The sequence below is a fragment of the Globicephala melas genome, chromosome 1, assembly GCF_963455315.2.
Source record: "Globicephala melas chromosome 1, mGloMel1.2, whole genome shotgun sequence".
Classification (NCBI taxonomy): domain Eukaryota; kingdom Metazoa; phylum Chordata; class Mammalia; order Artiodactyla; family Delphinidae; genus Globicephala; species Globicephala melas.
In genome coordinates this window covers 109,684,213-109,708,362 of record NC_083314.1, presented here as the reverse complement: position 1 = coordinate 109,708,362, position 24,150 = coordinate 109,684,213, and the positions used below count along the sequence as shown (strand labels likewise).

The window sequence follows — 24,150 nt, the reverse complement described above, 5'->3', positions numbered from 1 at the left end:
AGGAGGAAGCCATTTTTTTTTCCTGAAAATATAATTAAAAAGTATTATACTAGAAATCAGACACTTTGTAATATACTCTAAGCTACCAGTACCAAGCTTGGACTCTTAGATAAGTGACTTAATTTTGCTTAGTTGCAATTTTTGAAAATCTCTTCTAAGAGAGGTAGGAATGAAATCAATATTTATTTTGAAGATATTGTTCTTTTCAACCATGACAATTCCTTGGGTATTAAGATGTATTTTTTTTCCTTTATTAATTGTACAGCTTGCAAAGGCAGTTATAAAGTATTATTAGGTAAATGCTCAACCAAATATGTTATGGTCTTTGGTACCTTTGGATGTTCAGTTCGAGTCCAGAAATACAGCTGAACAGCACAAGGCCCTATCTGATTATGGGAAATTCAGCATAATAAAACTCTGCAAAGAACAGGAAAAAAGACAGATGTTAAAATATGTGCTTTTCTTCTTTAAACAGTAAATCATATTTTGAGCAACTAAAGAATTTCAAGCTCCTATAATGTAATCCAATTGGGAAACACCTTATATAAATAAGTAAGCAATTTAAGGAAAACAAAACAGAGTTCTGTATAATGTTTCTATAACTTTTAAAACCTATTTCACTAGGGATTTATAAAACAAAGAAACAAAAAGCAAATAGAAAGGTATAAGAAAATGTGTTTTATTTCCAATATTAAAATAATTCTCAAAAAAAGTTCTCAATATTTTTAGGGAAATTCAGAAGTCCCTATAGACTTTTAACTATTGGGAGGAAAAAAACCACAAAGTAGTATAGTTATTTTAAAAAATTGTATGGTTATTTACAGTTAAAATATATATACACAGATATATTTACAGAATCCATAGTTTTTAATAAAAATCAGTAGGCTTTCATATATGATTGCAAAGAATTAAAATCATTTAATTTTAGTACTATAAGCAAGCATAAAATTAAATAAGTCCCATGAGATCTTGTGGAACATTATCTTGCATACCTTATACCAGCAGTCCCCAACGTTTTTGGCATCAGGGACAGGTTTCATGGAAGACAATTTTTCCATGGACTGGGGGAGGGGGGATGGTTTCGGGATGATTCAAACGCATTACATTTATTGTGCACTTTATTTCTATTATTATTACATTGTAATACATAATGAAATAATTATACAACTCACCATAAAGCAGAATCAGTGGGAGCCCTGAGCTTGTTTTCTCTTGCCACTCACTGATAGGGTTTTGATATGTCTGCAAGCAATTGATTTATTATGGTCTCTGTGCAGTCAAACCTCTCTGCTAATGATAATCTGTGTTTTCAGCCGCTCCCCAGCGCTAGCATCACCACCTCAGCTCCCCCTCAGATCATCAGGCATTAGATTCTCACAAGGAGCGTGCAACCTAGATCCCTCGCATGCACAGTTCACAAGAGGGTTCGCGCTCCTATGAGAATCTAATGCCGCCGCTGGTCTGACAGGAGGTGGAGCTCAGGTGGTAATACGAGCGATGGGGAGTGGCTGTAAATACAGATGAAACTTTGCTAGCTTCCTAGCTGCTCACCTCCTGCTGTGCGACCTGGTTCCTAACAGGCCATGGACTGGTACTTGTCCATGGCCCAGGCATTGGGAACCCCTGCCTTATACCATTTATTTACAGACTTAAAGGATTATAAAGATGTGATACACAATCACCAAGTCCAATATAAATTGCTTCATAATATATAATGTCCTATTTAAGTTATGCCCTTGGTGAGGATAACAGGAAGTTTAGGCTTCTTTAGCTCTTCAGCCTATGACACAATTTCCATGCTGGTAGTTCCTTCCATCTTCTAGAGTACCTCTATTTCATTATGATGTTATTTGCTTACAGCTTAGAATAGTCTAAGCAGACTGTCTACTGACCATGACCAGGAGTCATATAATTGCCCATAGACTGAGTAGCCTCCACCCAGTTGAGAACCACACACGTCTCCACTACGAAGCTTGGTTAGTTTTTTTTACGTGTGTTTTATCATCAGTGCCTCTCCCTGATGGCATCCAGCACAAAACCACTTGGCAGGAGTGATGCCCACCTGAGTCCAAGTCACTGGGCAAATTCCATGTGACTTAGTTTATTGTAGAAACACCCTCCCAGGTCTCTTCCAATCCCCACTGAGACAAATATGGAAAATTAGAGGGGTGGTATTGGTGTACAAGAGAAAGTTTCCCTTTATAGATCCTGCCCAATATCACTGCCAATAGCGGCAATGATAATATGTCCCTTATAATACAAGTCGTAATCTCTTTAAGGAAGCAAACAACATTTAAACTATTGAAATTAGTGAAATGCACGTTTTACCAATTATGAGCATCATAACCTTATAACTCAATACAAAAGCTCAATATAATTATTATGAAGTTTATTTAAATGGTGATTGTCTCAAGTTCTATAGTTTCTTGTTCCTTTGTGTCTTCAGTGAAAGTGAACAAGAAAATGAAGTTCTAGTGTTTAGTTCTTTAGAGTAAGATACATGTATCATCTGGTGAGTCATTCCTCTGGAGATGCTGGATCTCATCCTGAAGTTTTCTGCTCTCAGCTTGGAATCTCTCCTTGAGCTTTTCAGCCTCCTCCTAAAGAGTGATACATAAAACCAAAGAGCTTAGCAAAACGTAATGTCCAGATCTCTGCAGGAGGAGGGGGGAGGGAAGGAGCCCAAATCATTGACTTTCCCTTAGTTATTTTAATCAATCAGTAACAAAAGACAGACCCTGATTCCTCCTTTCTGTTCATGTCCATTTTACGTCTCACACTTGGTTTTCTACTTGTGTAATTCTTCTTCCATGCTTCTTTATCTAGCTACAGAAACATCCTCATCTCTCAATCCCTGAACTATTGGTGTTCCAAGAATTATATCCTAAGGCCCCTTCCCCCTTTGTCCTTAGGGAATCTGAGTCACATCTTGACTTCAATTCTCATGTATACACAGAGGAATGTCAGATCTAGTATTACAAGGAGAGATTGATACAACAACTAGGTGTCTAGGTGATATCCACAATCAGGTGAGGAGTCTGAGCCTTAGATAAAGGAATTTGTTTCATGTCTCCACAGTTACGGGGTAAAAGTAGAAGGACAGTGTGGGGAGATCAGAAACACCAGGTTGAAAATATTGTCCTTCAGTGCAGGTCTGTAATTTCAAAATTGTCTTGGAGCAGTGTCTGGAAAACGAGGACCTACAGGTAGATCAGCCACCCTGGAGGAGGAGGAGGGTGTCCTTTGTCTCATAAGCGTGCTCACATAAGAATTTCAGACTGGGTTTGTAGAAACGAAAGCATTGTAGATCTCACTCACTGGGAAAGCTGTTTTGATAACTTGCTAGGATGTATGATATTGGCATTTAGTTATGCTCTTTGGAATCAGAAAAATAAGGACATAATGGTTGTGATTCACAGTGAATAGATTAGATTAGAGAATGTGTGTAAAGTGCTTTGTACAGTGCTTGGTAAATAAGAACTACTGTTAATTGAGCGATAATAATAGTAGAGGACTGGATGAAACAAGTTAAAGGCTTTCAGAACCAGTGACAATTAAGGAAGGGAAAGGGGCATAGACACAGTAATATGAAATTAATTTAGCAAGGTAATCTATGACCAGTGGAAACGACTAGCTAGAGCAATTAACAAGATAACAAAAAAGACTAATTACCGTGGGTTAGAAATATCCTTGGATTTTGCTTAACAAATTAATAGTGCTTATGCTGTGCCAAGCATCATTCTAAACACAAATATTGACTCATTTAAGTATCAAAACAGCCCTATAAAATAGGTATTATAACCATCTCCAAACAATATATTTATAATATATGTAATATATTTATAAGAAGTGGAGCTGGCTTTTTTACCCAGGCTGTCTGATTCCAGAGTCCTTGCCCTGAGCCACAATATTATGCTGTCTCTCCCACATTGTCACTGCTTCATGTTTTCATCAATACAGAGAGGGGTATATGATTAAAATCCAGAAATGAAATAATTGATGAGTACCTTGAGCCGACGTTCTTGGTCCCTCTGTTGCAGGGCCTGTTGGTACAATCTTTTTCTCTCCATTTGTCTCACTTGTTCCCAATGGAGTCTCTCCCTCCGCTCCATCATTTGCTGGTGCTGCATTAGAATTGCCCCCAACCTTTCTTTTTCAGCCTTCATAAACTCTGCTTTCACACGTGCCACTGAAAAGGAAGAAAATGGCAAACTTCTTCCCTTCCTTCTGCCTCTCACTCACTTGTTATTGCTGCTACTTCATAGAGAAAATTCCCTGGGGTCATATTTCCCCTCCAGGTAATCATATTGTAGCTGACGGTATGTGCCCTATTCAAATATAGACTGAGGAGCTAAGAATGGTACATCTTTGCCATTCTTGCTCTTGTTTAATGATCCCAGGTGAACCAGGCCAAATTAATTTAAAATGTATAGAATTTCTGTCTTGCATTTTTTTTTCTCCATTTTCTTCTCACCTTCCATCTCCTTTTCCCTTGCTGTGAGAACCAGATCTGTCTGCCAAATGGTATCACTCACAGACTCCTTGGACTGTAAATATTTCTGCAGAGCTTCCTCAGCCTAGGAACCCCAAAAAATGCAGTTAGAGCTAGGAAATGATTAGAAAAGTTATAAACCTCTTTATTTATTTTTCTTCTCAGCATCTTTTCCTCCCTGGAAGTGCTCAGTCTGTACTTGGTGAAACTATGTCAAGCCTTTTCTGTCAAGGGGTGGGCACAAGCTCCAGGCTGGCCTATTAGAGTACCCAAGGCCACTTGATGCAAAATATTTGGGTACAGGCAGGAAAATACTGCAGCTTGGGTGTTTTAAAGACTGATATGGATGGTGGGAAAGATGCTTTCTCTCCTGTGAGACTGAGGGCACAAAGGACTAGTTAAGCTGCGAGCTGTTGGTGTCATCTTTGCTGCCGTGTGGGGTGAGCCTGCCTGAGAATGACGCCAATGGTGAGGAAAACAGAACAGAAAGCTGGAGTTGAGATCGGAAAGAAAAAGGAAAGGGGAAAATTGATTACATTGTTACATGTAATCAACTGATTATGTTAAACTCTTGAACATATCTACACTTACAACTAAATTTAAACATTTTGCCTTTAGTTTATGTGAGCCAGTGAATTATTTTCTTAAGTTAGTTCAATTATTGGGATTCTGTACTGTGTAACCAAAAAAGTCCCTTTGTTGCAATTAGTGTTGAAGGTTGCGATAAAAGTCTGGTGACTATGGTGATAGTTCAGTTTAATACCACAGCTCTCATTCTTCCTGTCCAAAAAAAGAAGACCCCTAGCAATTCCCCATAATTAATACATAAAACTAGGGATACCTGTATTCCTTTCCTGGGCACCTGATAGTACTTTGCCTTCAGCTCTTCTCTCTTCTGAAGGAAGAGACGATGCCCCCCAGGCTTTGAATAAATCCCTTGCTTCACATCTTCTTCTAGAGGACAAAAAATATCCTGAAGTAAAGCTGAACAGCGATTCAGTGAAGCCTCCAAATTCCTTTTACAAAAGTCATTCTGCTTGGCTTCTAGCAGGGTCTTAAAGGGAAAAAGGCCCATGGAAAAGGCGTTAGCAACACTACAGTACTTTTAGAAATGGCCTACAAAAAGACTCTCTGTATTTTTTCTGTAAATTCAAGGACTACAAGCAATACTATATCCTCCCGACCAAACCTAGAGAAGTTCCAAGGATTGATACACTGTAGAAAAATGACTTTACTTTTGTTTTTGAAATCTCCTGGAACCCCATTCTTTTGCTTTTTCTGCTTTAGATAGGATCTTTAAACTGCAGATCTCTAGCCTCATGCCCTAATTTTAAATGCAACCTACTGTTTTACAACCATCCCAGTATTATACTGGGCTGGGATTCCCAATGAGGTAGAATGGATGAGTGTGTGCTATTAAACCTAGGGACATAATATTTTAGTAGATCTATTTGGCAATTCTGTATGCTTGATTACTAAAAAAGGAAAGTTAATTAGTACTTTATGAATACATTTTTTAAGGGATAAGATTACTTTTAAAAAAATTAGTCCATGGGTGTAACATAGTAAGTTGAGTTGTCTGCATGTGAAAGTTTCAGAATCTATAGGGTCCAGAGTAGTTACATGTTTATTTGTTTGGTTTTTTGTTTGTTTGTTTTCAGAATAATAGTGATATCTTGGTCACATAAGTGATAGTCATTGTCTCTCAGTCTACTAAGAATTGTTTCTCTTAATTAAGTCCTCATTTTGCCTCATTTTTGCCTCATAGCAATACCTTGCCTATATTGCCCCTAAGCCCCATGAACTCCAGCAATAAAACTTAATTACCTCTAATTTTTCCTGGAACCCTTGGTCTATATCCTCGAAAGAGTTCTTCATGAAGACTTCCATAGCCCCTTTCTCACTGACCCTGTGCAGGTCCAGCAGCTCCTGGAGGGTTTCCGTGGGCAGCTGCAGCTTCTGGCCCATCTGCTGGTCATAGTGGGCAATGGCCTTTCGCACTGCGGCTGAGTTCTTAATCTGGGCCAAGGCCAGGACTTCGTTCTCCATGCAGGGCAGATCCCCATTGTTGATGGCATTGACATAGGTCCATACGAGGCTCTCTAGATCTTCACAGGAGGAAGAGATGCTTGAATTATTTGCAAAGAAAAGGGACATGCTCTGAACTGAGTAATTCTGAGAATGTTAATTTAGCGTATTCAGCCTCCTGCACAGTGTTCATGTGGCCCAAATAAGTTCCTTTGGGAAATCATGTGACCAAGAAGACAGATCTTTAATTCTTTGAGAAAAGAAAGTGTTCAAAGAGGGAAGTTCAAGATCTATGTGATGATCCACATTTCATCATTTTCTCATTGAGAAATGTGGAAATGGTTATATAAAATTGTGTGTATTCGTTTGATTAGAATACTATAGACCTTTTGCCTCTTTATACTTCCCATTCTTTCTCTCTTCCTCAGGTTTCTGTTTCCTTCAGAATTCCATTTTCTCCTCCACTTCAACCTGTAAAGCTGGTATGAGTGTTACCCTCATTGGAAAGATCACAAAGTAGGCCAATTAGACCAGTTCACCTTACTCTTTGTTGGAACATTCCTGTTTGTTTTCCTTGTCCTTAGCTATTTTTGTTTGCACTCAACTTCCCTTTAGAGCGTAGCAATAATTGACAAAGTTCCAAGACATAGAGTATTTAGGAACAACTGGACCAAGAAGTCTGCTCAGATTTCTTTAAGGGCTCTAGACAACTTGGGCATCTGCTTGTTTAACGTTTGTATCAAGCACATTCTATTTATACAGAGAATGTATGTGTTTTCCTCATCTTCTGCCTATCAAAGGCATAATAAGTGTCCATAATATCGGTAGAACAAATGCTGCCAACCCATGTGGGTTAGTCTAGTTCAACAGTGGACCACTTACAGGTAGAACTTTTTTAACCTGACCTTTTCATCTGGTTATATTCCTAATTTATCTTACTTTGCAGGCATTGCTTAAAAAGCCTAGAAATATTTTTGGTACTCACCTGAGTTTAATAAATATGATACATATGGTTTTCTTGGTAGTAGCTGACTATGTATTTTCAACAGTGGAAGGAGAAAACTACAACAGTGCTCCCATTCTCTATTTTGAATTGAAGGAAAATCCTTGAAGAGGTACTCACGAGATCCATTGACCTTGATGCCTCCTGAAAGAGTTTTAGTCTTGGAATGGCTGAAGATGTAGGAACAGAAATCTGCCACTTGCTGTACAAATTCAGGATCCAGGTCATCATTATGCAGTGTCTCAAGCTGGGCAAGCTTCTTCCGATGAGTGGGCAAGTCAAAAATAAAGCATTTCTTTATTGGAAAGAATTTCTGTATACACAGACGGGGCAAATTAAAATTTTGAAGATGTTGATCAGTGCCTGAGGAAGGAAAAATAGGATTATTTAGTATAGGGTTAACTTTCATTTTAATCTCTTTCCCACAAATAAATGTGCTTTCTACCTACTGTTATTTATTTCACTACATTTTCACAAACCCTAAGCAAAAACTTAAAACGTGATCAATCAGGGAAAGGAAAATGGAAAAGTAACTTGCTCCAAGAACAAGGGAGTAATACAATTTAATATTGAATGTATTAGTTCACTTTAAATCAACAGTATTAATTATTTATGTGATGATTTAGTCAGGTGAGTAAATATAGGAAACAATAACTTTAACCAGCAACACACAAGAGATAATTTCTTGTGCTACTTTTCTCCCTCTTTCCAAAACTGAAGTCCCTGTTACCCTGCTTTGGCCTCAACGAATTCTCCAGGTACTCATCTGCTGTGATGAGTCGCCCATGTGCTTCCAGGTCAAGGTAGAAATCTCTCACAGTCCACACTAAGTCTGGACAGACGCTCATAAAGTCAGCTGCATTGTCTTCCCCATCAAGATCAGGTGAGGTAACTGTTCTGAGCAGATTTGACAGTTCTGTCACATAGCTGAGATGCAATTAAGGAAAACTGTTGGAAATAGAACTGCGTCTAAACCATATTTAATTCCATGCCCTCCTATACTTTTATATTGCCTTTGGGTTATAACCAATCCTCATTTCATCAGTAAATAAAAGGACTCTTTTTCTTGCCCCTTTTTTTCCCCAACATCTCTATTGGAGTATAATTGCTTTACGATGGTGTGTTAGTTTCTGCTGTATAACAAAGTGAATCAGCTATCCGTATACATATATCCCCATATCCCCTCCCTCTTGCGTCTCCCTCCCTCCCACCCTCCCTATCCCACCGCTCTAGGTGGTCACAAAGCACCAAGCTGATCTCCCTGTGCTATGCAGCTGCTTCCCACCAGCCATCCATTCTACACTTGGTAGTGTATATATGTCCATGCCACTCTCTCACCTCATCCCAGCCCACACTTCCCCCACCCCATGTCCTCAAGTCTACTCTCCACATCTGTGTCTTTACTTCTGTCCTGCCCCTAGGTTCTTCACAACCTTTTTTTTTTTTTTTTAGGTTCCATATATATGTGTTAGCATACGGTATTTGTTTTTCTCTTTCTGACTTACTTCACTCTGTATGACAGACTCTAGGTCCATCCACCTCACTACAAATAACTCAATTTCATTTATTTTTATGGCTAAGTAATATTCGATTGTATATATGTGCCACATCTTCTTTATCCATTCATCTATCAATGGACACTTAGGTTGCTTCCATGTCCTGGCTATTGTAAATAGAGCTGCAATGAACACTGTGGTACATGACTCTTTGAATTATGGTTTTCTCAGAGTATATGCCCAGTAGTGGGATTGCTGGGTCGTATGGTAGTTCTATTTTTAGTTTTTTAAGAAACCTCCATACTGTTCTCCATAGTGGCTGTATCAAGTTACATTCCCACCAACAGTACAAGAGGGTTCCCTTTTCTCCACACCCTCTCCAGCATTAATTGTTTGTAGATTTTTTGATGATGGCCATTCTGACCGGTGTGAGGTGATACTTCATTGTAGTTTTGATTTGCATTTCTCTAATGATTAGTGATGTTGAGCATTCTTTCATGTGTTTGTTGGCAGACTGTATATCTTCTTTGTAGAAATGTCTATTTAGGTCTTCTGCCCATTTTTGGATTGGGTTGTTTGTTTTTTTGATATTGAGCTGCATGAGCTGCTTGTATATTTTGGAGATTAATCAGTTGCTTCATTTGTAAATATTTTCTCCCATTCTGAGGGTTGTCTTGTCCTTTTAATGTTTACAATGTTTTCATTCTTGTGTTTGATACACAAGGACTCATGAACATAGCTGGTGAATAAAGCAGTTCTCTCTGGCTTTGGTGCCATCCTGGACAACAAAAGGATACTGCAAGAGGTCGATAGCCCTCTGGTCAATTGTGTTCATAGTATTATATACAAAGGTACTACTCAGTAGTAGTGCCAGTACAAATATCTGGGTGTCACTCTTCTTGTCACCCTAGAAGTCAGAACAAATTTCAGTCATGTCTCATGGCATTCCCATATGAACAGTTATTAAAAATAGACCCTTGGGCTTCCCTGGTGGTGCAGTGGTTGAGAGGCCGCCTGCCGATGCAGTGGACACGGGTTCGTGACCCGGTCCGGGAGGATCCCACATGCCGCCGGAGCGGCTGGGCCCGTGAGCCATGGCCCCTGCGCCTGCGCGTCCGGAGCCTGTGCTCCGCAACGGGAGAGGCCACAACAGTGAGAGGCCCGCGTACCGCAAAAACAAAAAACAAACAAAAAAAAGACCCTTGACTTACAAATGTTAGCCAAGACGAACAGAAATGGTTGTGAGAAACATATGAGCTTTGAATAGTTCTGCCATTAGCATTGATAATTTTATACAAAACCATATGTTGTTAACTTATCAGTCCCTCTTATAACTGGTTAGGCATTTGAAAAATGGACAGTCAATGTTTGTAACGGTAACCAGAGTGCTTAAAATCAAGATTTTCAATTGTGTAAAACAAAGTTGGTCTGTATACATAATACATGCAACTATTTTATTGAGTAGCTTTTATATACAAGATGGTTCGATACGTTTTTCTTTTTCTTTTTCTTTTTTTTTTGTTTTAGAGAGAGGGATGGGACAAGTGACAGCATACAGCTAAGCTTCAGCACCAGAATTGCTCAAAGAGTAGGGATGTATTAGGGATACATATTCAGGAGCCTACTGGGGGTGAAGGATGTGAATAAACTGCACAGGTAATAAGGCAGTTCTCTGAACTGACTTGGTATTTCTCTGCTGCACAAATGGATCAGGAGCCCTGCAAAGGAGAACCTTCAGTGTATTCAATACAAACCTCTAAATGGTTCTCTCCCTCTTTTAGAACATGTAATCTAAACTGGATACCCCCAACCTTGGGCTCCAGGGCACTTTCTTTGCGTTGAGATCTGTACACAGAAGATGCAACAACAACAAAAAAGATGCTAAGATACAAAGATACACAGTCCCTGTACATGGGGGCCACTTCTGACAGTTCTCCAGGTGATTGTCTAATCTGGTAGGGATGAGAAAGGTAAAGTCCTTATCAGCCTGAGCCCCAGAGCCTCTTCTCCACAGACTACTGTCATACTTTTCCCCCTTGTTGAGGTTTCAGATAATGTTTAAAATGTAAAATGGATCAGAGATAATTCTGCACAGGTCAGCAGGACTGGAGCAGAAACATGTTTTGATTCCTGGTACTGTCGAGATAAGTTATTAACTACTGTCTCCATGTTACAGGTGAGGAAACTAAAGAAAAAAGGAGTTAACTATTTTGAATTGTGGTAAGTTAAAGGCAAAATGAAGACATAAAAAATGAGAGCTCAAGGGAAAGATCCAGTGTTGTGCTCGAGCGAGCTCACGAGAGCTGGCTGTGTACATCTTTCCTGAGCCCTGAGTTTAGTGACGACTTTGGTAGCTTGGAGTGAGCTGTTATGGGAGTACTTGGAAAACTGGCAAGTACTACAAAGCAAGGCTTTTCTTCCCCAGTGGGCTGGTTGTTAGACACTTACCAGCGTAGAAGTGGAAAATTCCCACGTTACTCCTGTGCAAATGATAAAATGGATGAGACCAAAGGGGAAATAGAAGATTTGAGGAGACTTTTTCTTGCTTGTCAGAGTCCGAGAGCTCCTAGTGCCTGGACCCTGATTTGGACTCAAGTCCCACTGCCCTGAAGCTTACTGCATATCTCTATCCTCTACAGGGTCAGACTCGTGACAGTGATTTTGTTCGTACCACCTTTCTGCAGTTCGGTTAAGTGCCTATCTCCATGTTAGCACAGCCTCCCAATTATGATTCTGGCTTATACATATATTTTTCTCACTTCAGGTTTCCAAACTTTGACTATTAAAAATAGAGGGGGGGGGGCTTCCCTGGTGGCGCAGTGGTTGAGAGTCCGCCTGCCGATGCAGGGGACACGGGTTCGTGCCCCGGTCTGGGAAGATCCCACATGCCGCGGAGCGGCTGGGCCCATGAGCCATGGCCGCTGAGCCTGCGAGTCCGGAGCCTGTGCTCCGCAACGGGAGAGGCCACAACAGTGAGAGGCCCGCGTACCACAAAAAAAAAAAAAAAAAAATAGAGAGGGGGAAAAAAGGTATACCCTGGTCAAGCAGAAGTACAAAAAAAAAATCTCCCTGTGTAAAGAATGTTCAGGGATGAGGAGGTTGATTAAAAAGGAATCCTGGGCTTCCCTGGTGGTGCAGTAGTTGAGAGTCCGCCTGCGGATGCAGGGGACACGGGTTCATGCCCCTGTCCGGGAGGATCCCACATGCCGCCGGAGTGGCTGGGCCACAACAGTGAGAGGCCCGCGTACCGCAAAAAAAAAAAAAAAAGGAATCCTTGTTCCTTGCCTTCTCTATGTCTCCAAGTCCCTCCGTGTCAAGAAGAACCAGGATGTGGTTTGGCTTCTCAGGGTGAGGCACACACCACATCCAGATGCCCTTGGTGTGAGACTGCACCGTGGATCCAACAGAGAAACCTGCAATGGGGAGTGGAGAGGGTGTAATTGAGGAGGGGATCTGGAAATTGGAGACTTTCTTGATAACTGAGTTACCATTTAAGGAAAGCAAGATGAAGATATGGCAGAAAGTATAACCCAGTATTGATCTGAATTACAATAGAGGGATGAGATAATAAGAATACCAAGTACTGTAGGCTGGAAATTTGATGGATTTTTTTGCAAGAATATTACACTATTAAAATTTTAATCATTTGTAACTACATATGTAGAAGTATTTTAATGATGTCTTACCCTTATAATTGGAAAATAGTATGATTTTTCTAAGAAAAAAAGGGGTGATATGTCAGAAACAGAACTCAACCCTTTATCTCCCAGAAGATAATTAACTATCTGTGGCCCAAACATTAGCTTTCAATATTCCTCCGCATCTCTAACTTCCTGTCCTTGCATCACCTTCCTGCATTCTGGGAGTGTGGGTGGACAGAAGGGACTCGGCTGGGCTTTGCTGGGGCCACTCACCCTTGTTCTTCCCAGCCAGCTTGTTCATCAGGTAGGATTTGCCGGTGCGGTAGAGGCCCACGATAGCCACCACCACAACGGGCTGCTGAATGGCAGACAGGGTCTTCAGAGCTTTCGGATTAACCAACAGTAGCCCATTAATGTTCTCAATGAGGCACAAGGGTTCTGGCATGTGAACCACTGGGGCCATGTTCAGGGGGGTCACCTGACCTGCAAGGGAAGTGATGGGATAGACTGGAATTTCTAGACTTTAAACAGAGAAAAATCATTTTGCTTCCTCAACCTGCAGGCATACTACTCTGCAGCATGGCCTAAGTTTCTGAAGAAGTTTAAAAAAGACAAAAGAGCAAAGCGAGTCATAGCAACATATGTCTTAGTCCCTTCAGAGTTCTACTATAGGCTACCCCACTGGTTCTTAAATATTGGGTGGCCTTATGGAAAACCATTTTCTGAGACTAGTTTACTGCTATTTTGAGTCTGACGCTTCCCCACTGGTTTTGGCTGGCTTCTATTTCTTAGTTTTTACCTCTTTGAATCCCCAGATTGAATCTTTATGGCCACTATTTGTTACATGACGCTTCTTGCTTTCACACTGTTATCAACTTGCTTTTCTCTAATTTAGGGCTATGTCCAGTCAAAGTGTATTATACTAAATCCTGCCAGGTCATTATGTAGCATTATCTAACAAATAACAGTTGTTTACTTCTTAAAGCTCTACTTTTAAAGAATTTTTTATGTAGCTATTAATGTGTGTTCTTCAGTCAAAACTTTAATGAGTGTTCATTTTATGAATGAGAAAGTGAGTGAAAATACTTTCTTAAATAATACGTAACCATTTATTTTCTAATTTCTGGGCATCAATTTCTGTAACCTAAAGAGTCCCCAATAAAACGCGTTTAAGCTATCCGAGATTAAAACAAATGCTTGCTTTTCTGCCTTGCTACATCATAAAGAACAATTTTCTTCCATTTTAGAAGTGATTCTTTTCAACAGAAGCTAAAAATCCACCATCTGCTTGCCTCTTTTAAAAAACTGAAATCTTACAGTGCAAAGGTCTGGATTCCCTTGATAGCTTTTAAAAAGTTCTAAAGACCCATTCTCCCCCTTTCTTCATAGCCAATGCCCCAGAGATTATCCAGATGACAGATAAATAAAAACAGAAACTGCTTGGCAACAGATAATATATCCATTGCAAATATCATTGCGTCAGGGCATGGGAGCCAGGAAATGTTCAGTCCAAGCCACATCCAAAAAGAGGGGATCACACATAATTTTACATTCCCAAATGCAAAGTTTCTTTTTACTCTAATCCACTTCCAATGCAGTATTGGCACCTTATGCTTGTTGAGTTCTGTTATCTGATTTGTATATAGCAGGGGTCATAATCATTTCTAGGTTCGAAAGATATGGGGACCTGGCAGTGATGATCTATAACAGTTAGCTAGAAAGACAGAAGATACACAATCTACATCTATTTGCAGATTTGGGGAAACTACAAGCTCTTGTGCTTTGGAATGAGGTCACTAATGGGAAAGGAAGCTAGCCTGTCTGAATTTTCAGACCTCCTAATGAATAACATTTAGTGCTGTGTATCTATATTAATGAAAGTATTTTATACATTGTCCCCAGATATTACCCGGGTAACATCTTTAATGGTTTTAGGACAGCCCAATCTCCAAAACATCTCTGCAGATTCAATGTGTTTGAGCCCCATACATAACTATTACTCTATCATAACTCAGCCTATGATGTGTGCTCTGAGTTGCATTCTTCTCCCTAACTCTGTTAGAGCCCCATACTCTTTTGTAAATAAAAACAATGCAAGAATGCATCAAAACACACAGAAATACAAATATACATTTTGACTTTGAAATAGGGCAGATCTGATTTCTAATCTCAGACCTCCACCTGGCTCTCTGTGTGACACTGGCATTTCACTAAACACTCTAAGCCTATCTTCAGAAAAAGAAAGTAAATAAATAACTATTTATATACATCAGTAGAACTGCTAGCTTAAAAAAGAGAGAGAGAGCTGTAGGAAAGGAAAAAAATGTGTAAAGAAGGAAAATGCTAAGAAATATAAGAGAAAAGGCTCGGAAGGACTACTGATGGAGTTTCTAGAAGAAGACATCTCTGTTTTCAGTCATACAATTCTAGATGGGTTTTGTGTTACTTTTATGTTGGTTGCCTTTACTTTGTGTTGTTTTTGGTTTGAAAAGGAAAAAGCTCTTCTTAATGAGAAAAATAGAAATCAAGCAAGAAGGAGATGCACGAAGTATGTGCCGTGAAAAGAAATTCAAAGGAGGAGGAAGTTTCAAGGAGTAAACAAAATTTCCGGACAGTGTTAAGTGATTCGTTGGGACTTCCGTGGAGGCCCAGTGGTTAAAGCTCCACGCTTCCACTGCAGAGGGCAGGGGTTCAGTCCCTGGACTAAAGGTCTCAAGTGCCGTGCGGTGCAGCCAAAACAAAACAAAACAACAATGAAAAATACATAAAAAACAAAAAGTGATTCATAATGGTAGAATTATTAGACGAGTGGAAACAAAGTCCGACACAAAAGGCCTTAAGGAATGAGTGGGTGTCAATAAATCAAGACTAATTCATTCAGGGTTCTTTCTAAAGGAAGAAATTCATCTTCAAAAAAGTGCAGGACTATGACTAAAATATATAGCCATTTTCATAAAACTTCTTCGTTGTTCATTCTGGGTTTCAACTTTTTTCTTTCTTCTTTTTTGTCCTTAACAAGGTAAGCAAACCATTTACATTACATTTCGTTCAATGCTCTTTCTCATGAAAACAGTACAGTCATAGTTCTTCAAAAGTTAAGGTTTCAGTTTGAAGATCTTTATCAGGTTTTATCAAAGGTAACTTAAGTGGCAATTATGATCCCCATAGATCATAGGGTGGCAAAGGAAGAAAAACAGTATGAAGACATTTCAAACTCTCAGTCCCCACACGTGCTCTTGTCTAATTCAGCGGAACTGGCACTCAATGAATTCTGCTGCCTGTCTGACAACAACACAATTTACCTTTAATAAGAGCTGATACTCCACGTTGAGCTCAGCTGCAATGTATCGTGAACAGACTTTTTAAGACATCCTGACCCTTTCCACCCTTGCCCCAGACTTACCTTAACGGTGAAATCAGTAGCAGAGATCTTTTAGAGCTGGTAAGAAAGGTGCTTCAATGAGAAATTGGCAAGAGTTCTAAATCTGTCCCTCAGGTTAGCTGTGTTGGTTTCTGATACACTTTTTTCTTATCCAGTCCTGGAGATTTCTTTTCTTTCCACTCCACTCTACCAGAGGGCGGAGGATTACAGTATGAAACAACTGAAAGTGGAAGGGGTTTTTGAAATGTCGCTGCAGGAAACTGAATCCCCATCCAAACTGAAACCACAAGCCAATCTGAAACCACAAGCCAGATTGTACGTGGAAGAGAACTTGGAAATCATTTGCATTTTTTTCTACTCCAAACTGTCCTCGGGGCTGTGAGAAACCATAATAAGTCTACAGTAACAGTGAATATAACCCCAAGGTGTGTTTACATTATGTGAGTTTACCATTTGTGTTTGTCTTTTGTTTTTGTTTTTGCTTGGCTGCACTGCGCCACACGTGAGATCTTAGTTCCCCGATGGGGATCCAACCTTTGCCCCCCACAGTGGAAACGCAGAGTCTTAACCACTGGACCGCCAGGAAAGTCCCCATTTGTTTGATCTTAAGGAACCAGCCTTCCTATGCAATTCAGGTCATCTCCTGCTAAACACTTAGGAATTTTGATAGAATTTTTTTTCTGAGAAAACTTGAGTTTGACACACAGAATAAACTGCTGTATAATTTCAATGAAGAAAAATTCACTTCCTCAATAGACAAACTAGATGCTAAACAATTTTAAAGAACTTAAAAAAAAATCAGTCATTAAATGGTCAACAGATTTTTGTAACTGCATCTTTCATCAGTCAGGCAAACATTCAAAGCAAACACTTTGAATGCCTACTACACACTGCAGTGTTCAAAGAGAAGCAAGAAACCAACAATCAAGAAGCATCATAATCCCTAAGAGGAGATTTTGCTCTAGATGAATGCAACCTACAGCCTCCTTTGCCTCCCTCAAACCCAGTCCTCCCAAACATGCAAATATTTATTTAGTTGTCTTCCTTATTTTCAACTACTGTCTGGTAGCGTTGGCACATTGTTTTTCAGAGCTTTGTAACTTAAATCTTTCAACACCCAAGATACTAATAATAGAAAGTTCTCTATGTCTTATTATTATTATTACTGAGATATAACTGACGTATAACATTGTATTACTTTTAGGTATAAAACACAATGATTTGACATATGTATATATTGCAAAATGATTACTACAAAAAGTTTAGTTAACATCTGTGACCACACAGTTACATTTTTTTTCTTATGATGAGAACTTTTACGATATACTCTTTTAGCAACTTTCAAATATACAGTAAAGTACTCTTAGCTATAGTCACCATGCTGTGCATTATATCCCAGGATTTACTTATAACTGGAAGTTTGTACTTTTCGACCACCTAACACATTCCACCTTCCCTCCCCTCACCTCTGGCAACCACCCATCTGTTCTATGAGTTCAGTTTATTGTTATTTTTTAAGATTCCACGTATAAGTAAGATCATACAGTATTTGTCTTTCTGTCTGACTTATTTCACTTAGCATAATACCTTCCAAGTCCATCATGTTGTCACAAATGGCAATATTTCCTTCCTTTTTATGGTTGAGTAATATTCTGTCATATATACATACCACATTTTCTTTATCTACTCATCCATTGATGGATAGTTAGGTTGTTTATACATCTTGGCCATTATGAATAATCTTGCAATGAACATGGAAGTGAATATATCTCTTCAAGGTAGTGTTTTCATATCCTTCAGAGATATACCCAAAACTGGAATTGCTGGGTCATGTGGTAGTTCTATTATTAATTTTTGAGGAACCTCCATACTGTTTTCCATGGTGGCTGTGCAAAATCTATATTCCCACCAACAGTGCATAAGTGTTTGCTTTTTCCACATCCTTATCAACACTTGTTACTTATTGTCTTTTGGATAATAGCCATTCTGACAGGTGTGAGTTGATATCTCATTGTGGTTTTGATTTTCCTTTCCTTAATAATTAGTGATGTTGAACATTTTTTTCAGTTACTTGTTGACCCTTTTTATGTCCTTTTTGGAAAAATGTTTATTCAGGTCCTCTGCCCAGATTTAATCAGATATTTTTTTCCTACTGAGTTGTATGAGTTCTTGTATATTTTGGATATTAACTTCATCAGGTAGATGATCTACAAATATTTTCTCCCATTCTGTAGGTTGCTTTTTCATTTTTTTGATGGTTTCCTTTGCTGGGCAGAAGATTTTTCATTTGATGTAGTTACATTTGTTTATTTTTGCTTTTGTTGCCTTTGCTTATGGTGTTAAATTTTAAAAACACTTTGCCAAGACCAATGTCAAGGAGATTATCCCTATGTTTTGTTTTAGGAGTTTTTTGGTTTCAGGTCTTAACATTCAAGTCTTTAATCCATTTTGAGTTTATCTTTGTGTGTGGTGAAAGATAGTGATCCAGTTTCTTTCTTTTACATGTGGCTGTCTAGTGTTCCCTAAACTACTTATTGAAGAGACTATTCTTTCCCTGTTGCATCTTCTTAGCTCCTTTGTTGTAAAATAATTGATCATATATGTGTGGGTTTATCTGTAGGCTCTCAATTCTGTTCCGTTGATCTATGAGTCTGTTTTTATGCCAGTACCATACTATTTTGATTATTATAGCTTTGTAATATAGTTTAAAAGCTAGACACATGATGCCTTCAGTTTTGTTCTTCTTTCACAAGATTGCTTTGACTATTCAGGGCTTTTTGAGATTCTATACAAATTTTAGGATTCTATTTATATGAAAAAACTTTGCTGGATAGAGTATTCTTGGCTGAAAGTTTTTACCTTTCAGTATTTTGAGAATGTCATTCCACTCTCTTCTGGTCCATACAGTTTATTCTGAGCAACCTGCTGATAGCCTATTGGGGATTCCTTTGTATGTTAAAATCTTTTTTTCTCTGGCTGCCTTACAATTCTTTCTTTGCCATTGACTTTTGACAGTTTTAATATAATATATTTTGGAGAAGGTCTTTTTGCATTGAAGTAACTAGGTGTTCTCTTTCTTATCTTCATGGACTTGAATATCAAGTTCCTTCCCCAAGCTTGGGAAATTCTCAGCTATCATTTCTTTAAATAAATTCTCTGCTCCCTTCATCTGCTCTTCTTCTGGGAAACGCATTATCCTAATGTTGCCCTTCCTAAAAGAGTCAGATAGTTCTTATAGAATTTCCTCATTTTTTAAAGATCGTAATTATCTTTCCTCTTCTGCCTGTATTATTTCTAGATTTCTATCTTCACACTGACTAATCCTCTCTACCATGTGGTCTGCTCTATTTCCAACACTTTCTAATGCATTCTTCATCTTTTTTATTGAGTCCTTCAGCTCCAGAATTTCTATTTGACTTTTTCTTAGAGTTTCAATCCCTTTAGCAAAGTATTCCTTCTGTTCATTTATTCCTGAGCTCATTTTACTGCCTTTCTGAGGTTCTAGTGAATTGTCACTTTCTTTTTGTGATACAGTGTTACTGTTGTTCTTCATGTTGTGATGAGTTGTTTGTTCCTCTGCTGGTGCGTTTGAAGTAGCGAACACCTTTATATAAAGCTGTGTGTGTGTGTGTCTGTGTGTGTCTGTGTGTGTGTGTGTGTTTTACTTGATTCTAATGATTCAACAGGTTAGAAATTAGAAATGAGAGCCTGTCTTTTGTTTTCCAGTAGGTGGCGCTATAGCACAGGTTTTTGATTTCTGTTACCTGCGTGACTCTGGTTGGTTATATTAGAAAGTTGGCACTTTCCACCCTTCACTGCCTCTGTCAGAGGTGTACTTTGGTGCCTTCTTGTCCTTGCTTGTGTCTCTAGGGTTGTTAGGGCCTTGCTACCGCTCGTGTCCCTGGCGTCGCAGTCCGGGGCACCAAAATGGCATGTCCTTCCACCGCATCCAAGATCTCCTGAGTCATAGGCTCCACCTCTGCTGGGGGAGGAGAAGGGGGAGGGGGAGCTGGGATCATGGGCACTTCTGCCATATCCAGGGTTGCTAGGTTCGCTGACAACGCTGCTGTGGGTGGTGATGGATGAGAGGGCTGGAGTTGTGGGTGCCTCTGTAGCTGGAGGGATGGTGTCACAGGTCCCACCGCTGCTGCTGCTTAGATATGTCTCCACAAGCATTGCTATGGCCAGGAGGTCAGAGTCGTGTGTGCCACCTCCCTTGCTGCTCCTGGGTTCTCTGTGGCTGCCAGCTCAACTGCTGCAGCTGGGGGACAAGTACTGCAGGCACTGTTTCCCCAGTTCTGCGTCCTTTGTGTGTTACAGTTCACCCACCTTTAGATGTACAGGTTTATGGAATTCTGGTGTGTTGGTCAGAGGTATCTATGCTGAATTGTGGATGTTTGATGGTTGTACGTTGTAGGGGGGAGACAAAGAAAGCATCTGTCTTTGCCCTAATGTTGATGTCACTCCACAGTGTTCACTTTAAAAATATTTATTGGAAAACCATATACATAAAGAGAAGTGACCAAATTACACATCTACATTAGATACTTTTAGTATCTAATTAGATACTTTTAGTATTAGTATCTAATTAGATAAAAAGTATCTAATTAGTATCGATATTAGATACTTTTCCAAAAGTAGATATGTTCTTGTGCTTTCATGTCAGTAAAGGAATAGATATTTACAAATACTCCCAGAAGCTCAGTCATAGAACCTTGCAATTTCAACTCCTCCTCCCACAGGGAAACTGGTAGATAGCCTCTGACATGGCTCCCAATGATCCTAGCTTCATTACACTATTCCACTTCCTAGTATTCACACCCCTGTGCAATCCTCTTCCCTCTGACAGTGGGCTGAGTCTAGTGAATTTCTTCTAAAAATATGGTGAAAGTTGTGAGGTTTTACTTCCATGACTAGGCTATAAAAGACTGATCTCTCTCTCTCTCTCTCCCTCCCTCCCTTCCATTCTTGGTTTGGTGACACTGGTGCAGCCAGTTGCCATGGTAGAGACACTCACATGGCAAGACATTGAGAGTGGTCTCTAGGCAACAGCCAGTGAGGAATTGAAGTCTTTAGCCCCAAATTCATAATGATTAATGCTGCCAACAACCATAAGAGTAAGGTTGGGATGTGATCCTTCCTTGTCAAGCCTTGAGATGACTGCAGTCCCAAATGGCACTTTGCAGCAGGGAGAGACCTTGAAACAGAGGACTCACCTAGATTCTTGACATTCAGAGTCTGTGAGATAATAAATGTTATTTTTTCAAGCACTAAATTTTGGGGAAATTTGTTTTGTAGTAACAGATAACTAATTCCGAAACTTTAATCTGACTTCTAACACCATAAATTACTACTGTCTTTCATCTTAATCTGAATTAAATTATACAGGATGTTTTGTTTTTGTATTTCACTTCTTTTGCTTAACATTATGTTTTTATAGTCGTTCAGGTTGTTGAGTTCAGTAAAAACATATTACTTCATATATTAATGAATAGTTTTCAATGTGGTTGTCTGAATTTATACTCTCACCATCAATGTATAAGAATTTCCAATGTTCCACATACTAACCACCGGTTAGATATGTCAGACATTTAGAATGTAATCATCTTGGTGAGGGTGTGGTGAGTGTAGTAAATGCAGGTTTACTTTGCTTTTCTTTGATAATCAGAGAGTTTAAGGATCTTTTCATATCTATCGCTTATTTGGATATCCTTTTTGTCACACCTATTCAAAACTCTTGTTTATTTTTCTAGTAGGTTGTCTTTTTTATTTCTTGATATAAAGATTGCTTTATATATTCTGAATTTGAGCTGTGTGTATGTGTGTCTGTGTGTATAGATCTAAACTCATCAATTCTTTATTTCTGTTTAATGTTCTGCGTCCTATTTCTCAACCCAGAGGATGTAAAAATAAAGTCTTTGTTATTTTCAAAAAAATTTATTTTTTCTTTCATATTTTGATCTACAGTCCACCTGGAATTGATTTTTTTTAATGCCAGCTGGTATTGAGCAGTGCACCTCCTGGATGTTCACCTGGCTTAAAAGGAGAAATGATCAGACATAGATTATATACTGATTCATGGCCTAATGGACAATGGTTTGGCTGGATGATCAGGGACTTAAAAGGAACATGACTGGAAAATTGGTGGGAAAGCATTTGGAGAAAAGGTATGTCTACTGTTCTCTCTGAATGGGTAAAAAACATGAAGATATTTGCATCCTGTGTGAATTCTCACCTAAGTGTGACCCTCAGCAGAGAAGGATTTTGGTAATCAAGAGGGAAGGTGGCAGGGATGGAGGTCATACGTGGGCTCAGCAACATGGACTTCTGCTCACCAAAGCTGCTCTGGCTACCACCACTGCTGAGTGTCTAGCCAGTAGCAGAGATCAACACCAACCACTGACATGGCCCATGATACTGCCTTCTCTGCAGGTAATGCTTTTGTCAAGATTACTATCCGTGGACTTACAGCATGCCTTATCCACCACCCTGGCATTCCACACAGCATTGCTTCTGATCAAGGAACTCACTTCACAGCAAATGAACTGTGACAATCGGCCCATGCTCATTGAATTCATTGATCTTACTGTTCCCCACCATCTTGAAGCAGCTGGCTTGATAGAACTGTGAAATAACCCTTTTAAAACTCAATTACAGTGCCAGCTAGGTGTCCACAAACCTTGCAAGGCTGGGGCAGGTTTCTTCAAAATACTGTATATGCTCTGAATCAGTGTCCAATATATGTTGCTGATTCTTTGACAATCAAGACTCTTGAGTCCAGGAATCAAGGGATAGAAATAGGAGTGGCACCACTCACTATTACCACTAGGAACCCCCTAGGAAAAGTTTTGCCTCCTCTTTACACAACTCTATGCTCTGCTAGTTTAGAGGTCTTAATTGCAGAGGTAGGAATGCTTCCACCAGGAGACACAATAAAGATTCCAATGAACTAGAAGTTAAGACTGCCATCTGGCCACTTTGGTGTCCTTGTGCCTCTGAATCAACAGGCAAAGAAGGGAGTGACAATGTTGGCTGGAATGATTGACCCTGATTACCAAGGGGAAATTGGACTACTACTCCATAATGGAGGTGGGGAAGAGTGTGTCTGGAATATAGAGGATCCTTAGGGCATCCCTTAATATTACCATGCATAATTGTTAGCGAAAGTGGGGTCCAGCTGCTCTCCACTTGAAAGCCAATAAAGAGGCAAGGTTGGTGGAAAGGACAGTTTGCTTTATTTTGGAGGCCAGCAACTGGAGAGAGGTGGACTTGTGTCCAAAGGCCAACTCCCCCCACTGATAGTCAGTGGGAAAGAGCTTTTAAAGGGAAGTTTCAGGGATGTATAGGCAGGAGGAGGGGTCTACATGCAGAAGTAGCACAGTAAGCTCTGGCAGTCATCTTGAAATTGGTTGTGCAATGGGCTCAGCATCATCTCGATTGTTTTAAGTAGTGAATCTTCAGTTCCAGGATCGGTTTGTTCCCATTTCCCTGAGGCCGGTTGTCAGAATTGTGGCAGCTTATGTCATGGCTACAGTCTGGTCATCATGTAGTTAACTTCTTTCTCCTGGTGGGGGTCTCAGTACCTAGAAGACAGCTCACACGATATGGCTCAGAATATTATCTATAGCCCTTGAAGAGGGAACTAAAGGTCCTTGTCTTTGTTTAATGTCTAAACTAATATTATTTGGTCTTGTTTGACTGTTTTCTTTGCTTCTATATTTTCTCACTTCTCTGATTAAACTTATTCTTTGGATAAAGTTTTCCTACAGACAAAAGGCAGGCAGAGGACATGGTGGGGAAGGACCAGAGGCCCTGCTCCGTTTCATAATGATTAAGGTCAACAGAACACTAAAACAACCCAATCCAGGCAGGACTACTAATGGTCCAGACCCTTCAGAAATGAAGGTTTGGGTCACCCCATATCATGTAAAGAACCATGACCAGCTGAGATGCTTGGTAAAGGCAAAGAGAATATGAAGTGGGTAGTAGCAAAAGGTAGTTATACATACCACATGACTAGTTACAGAAACACAGACTGTAATTGTCATGAGTATTTCCTCCTTATTTAGCTATAATATGTTTGCATGTATGTGTATATATACAAATTT

The 24,150-nt window shown here is 39.5% G+C and overlaps 1 protein-coding gene across 3 annotated transcripts; it reads right to left on the bottom strand.

The window, feature by feature from the left end:
* Positions 1 to 734: 734 nt before the first annotated feature.
* On the bottom strand, positions 735 to 16,401 carry LOC115850122 (guanylate-binding protein 5). Of its 3 annotated transcripts, XM_060303102.1 has the most exons (11): positions 16,064 to 16,401; positions 12,934 to 13,143; positions 12,305 to 12,432; positions 9,817 to 9,926; positions 8,254 to 8,450; positions 7,644 to 7,886; positions 6,320 to 6,600; positions 5,334 to 5,546; positions 4,475 to 4,577; positions 4,008 to 4,189; positions 735 to 2,600 (listed from the first exon to the last, which is right to left on the bottom strand). In XM_060303102.1, exons 2-11 carry the CDS (start codon positions 13,121 to 13,123, stop codon positions 2,487 to 2,489), a joined length of 1,761 nt encoding a protein of 586 aa, XP_060159085.1. In that variant the 5' UTR covers positions 13,124 to 13,143; positions 16,064 to 16,401; the 3' UTR covers positions 735 to 2,486. The 3 variants fall into 3 exon arrangements, with proteins under 3 accessions (XP_060159085.1, XP_060159092.1, XP_060159102.1); XM_060303109.1 differs by lacking the exon at positions 12,934 to 13,143; XM_060303119.1 differs by lacking the exons at positions 12,305 to 12,432; positions 12,934 to 13,143.
* Between the last annotated feature and the right edge of the window lie 7,749 nt (positions 16,402 to 24,150).

Coding starts and splice junctions, on each gene's coding strand:
- LOC115850122 (XM_060303102.1), bottom strand. CDS start 13,123: ATGGCCCCAGTGGTTCACATGCCAGAACCCTTGTGCCTCATTGAGAAC. Junction 7,887..8,253: donor TTCGTTGAGGCCAAAGCAGG/GTAACAGGGACT, acceptor TTCCTTCCTCAG/GCACTGATCAACATCTTCAA. Junction 6,601..7,643: donor CATCAAGGTCAATGGATCTC/GTGAGTACCTCT, acceptor CCTCCTGTGAAG/ATCTAGAGAGCCTCGTATGG.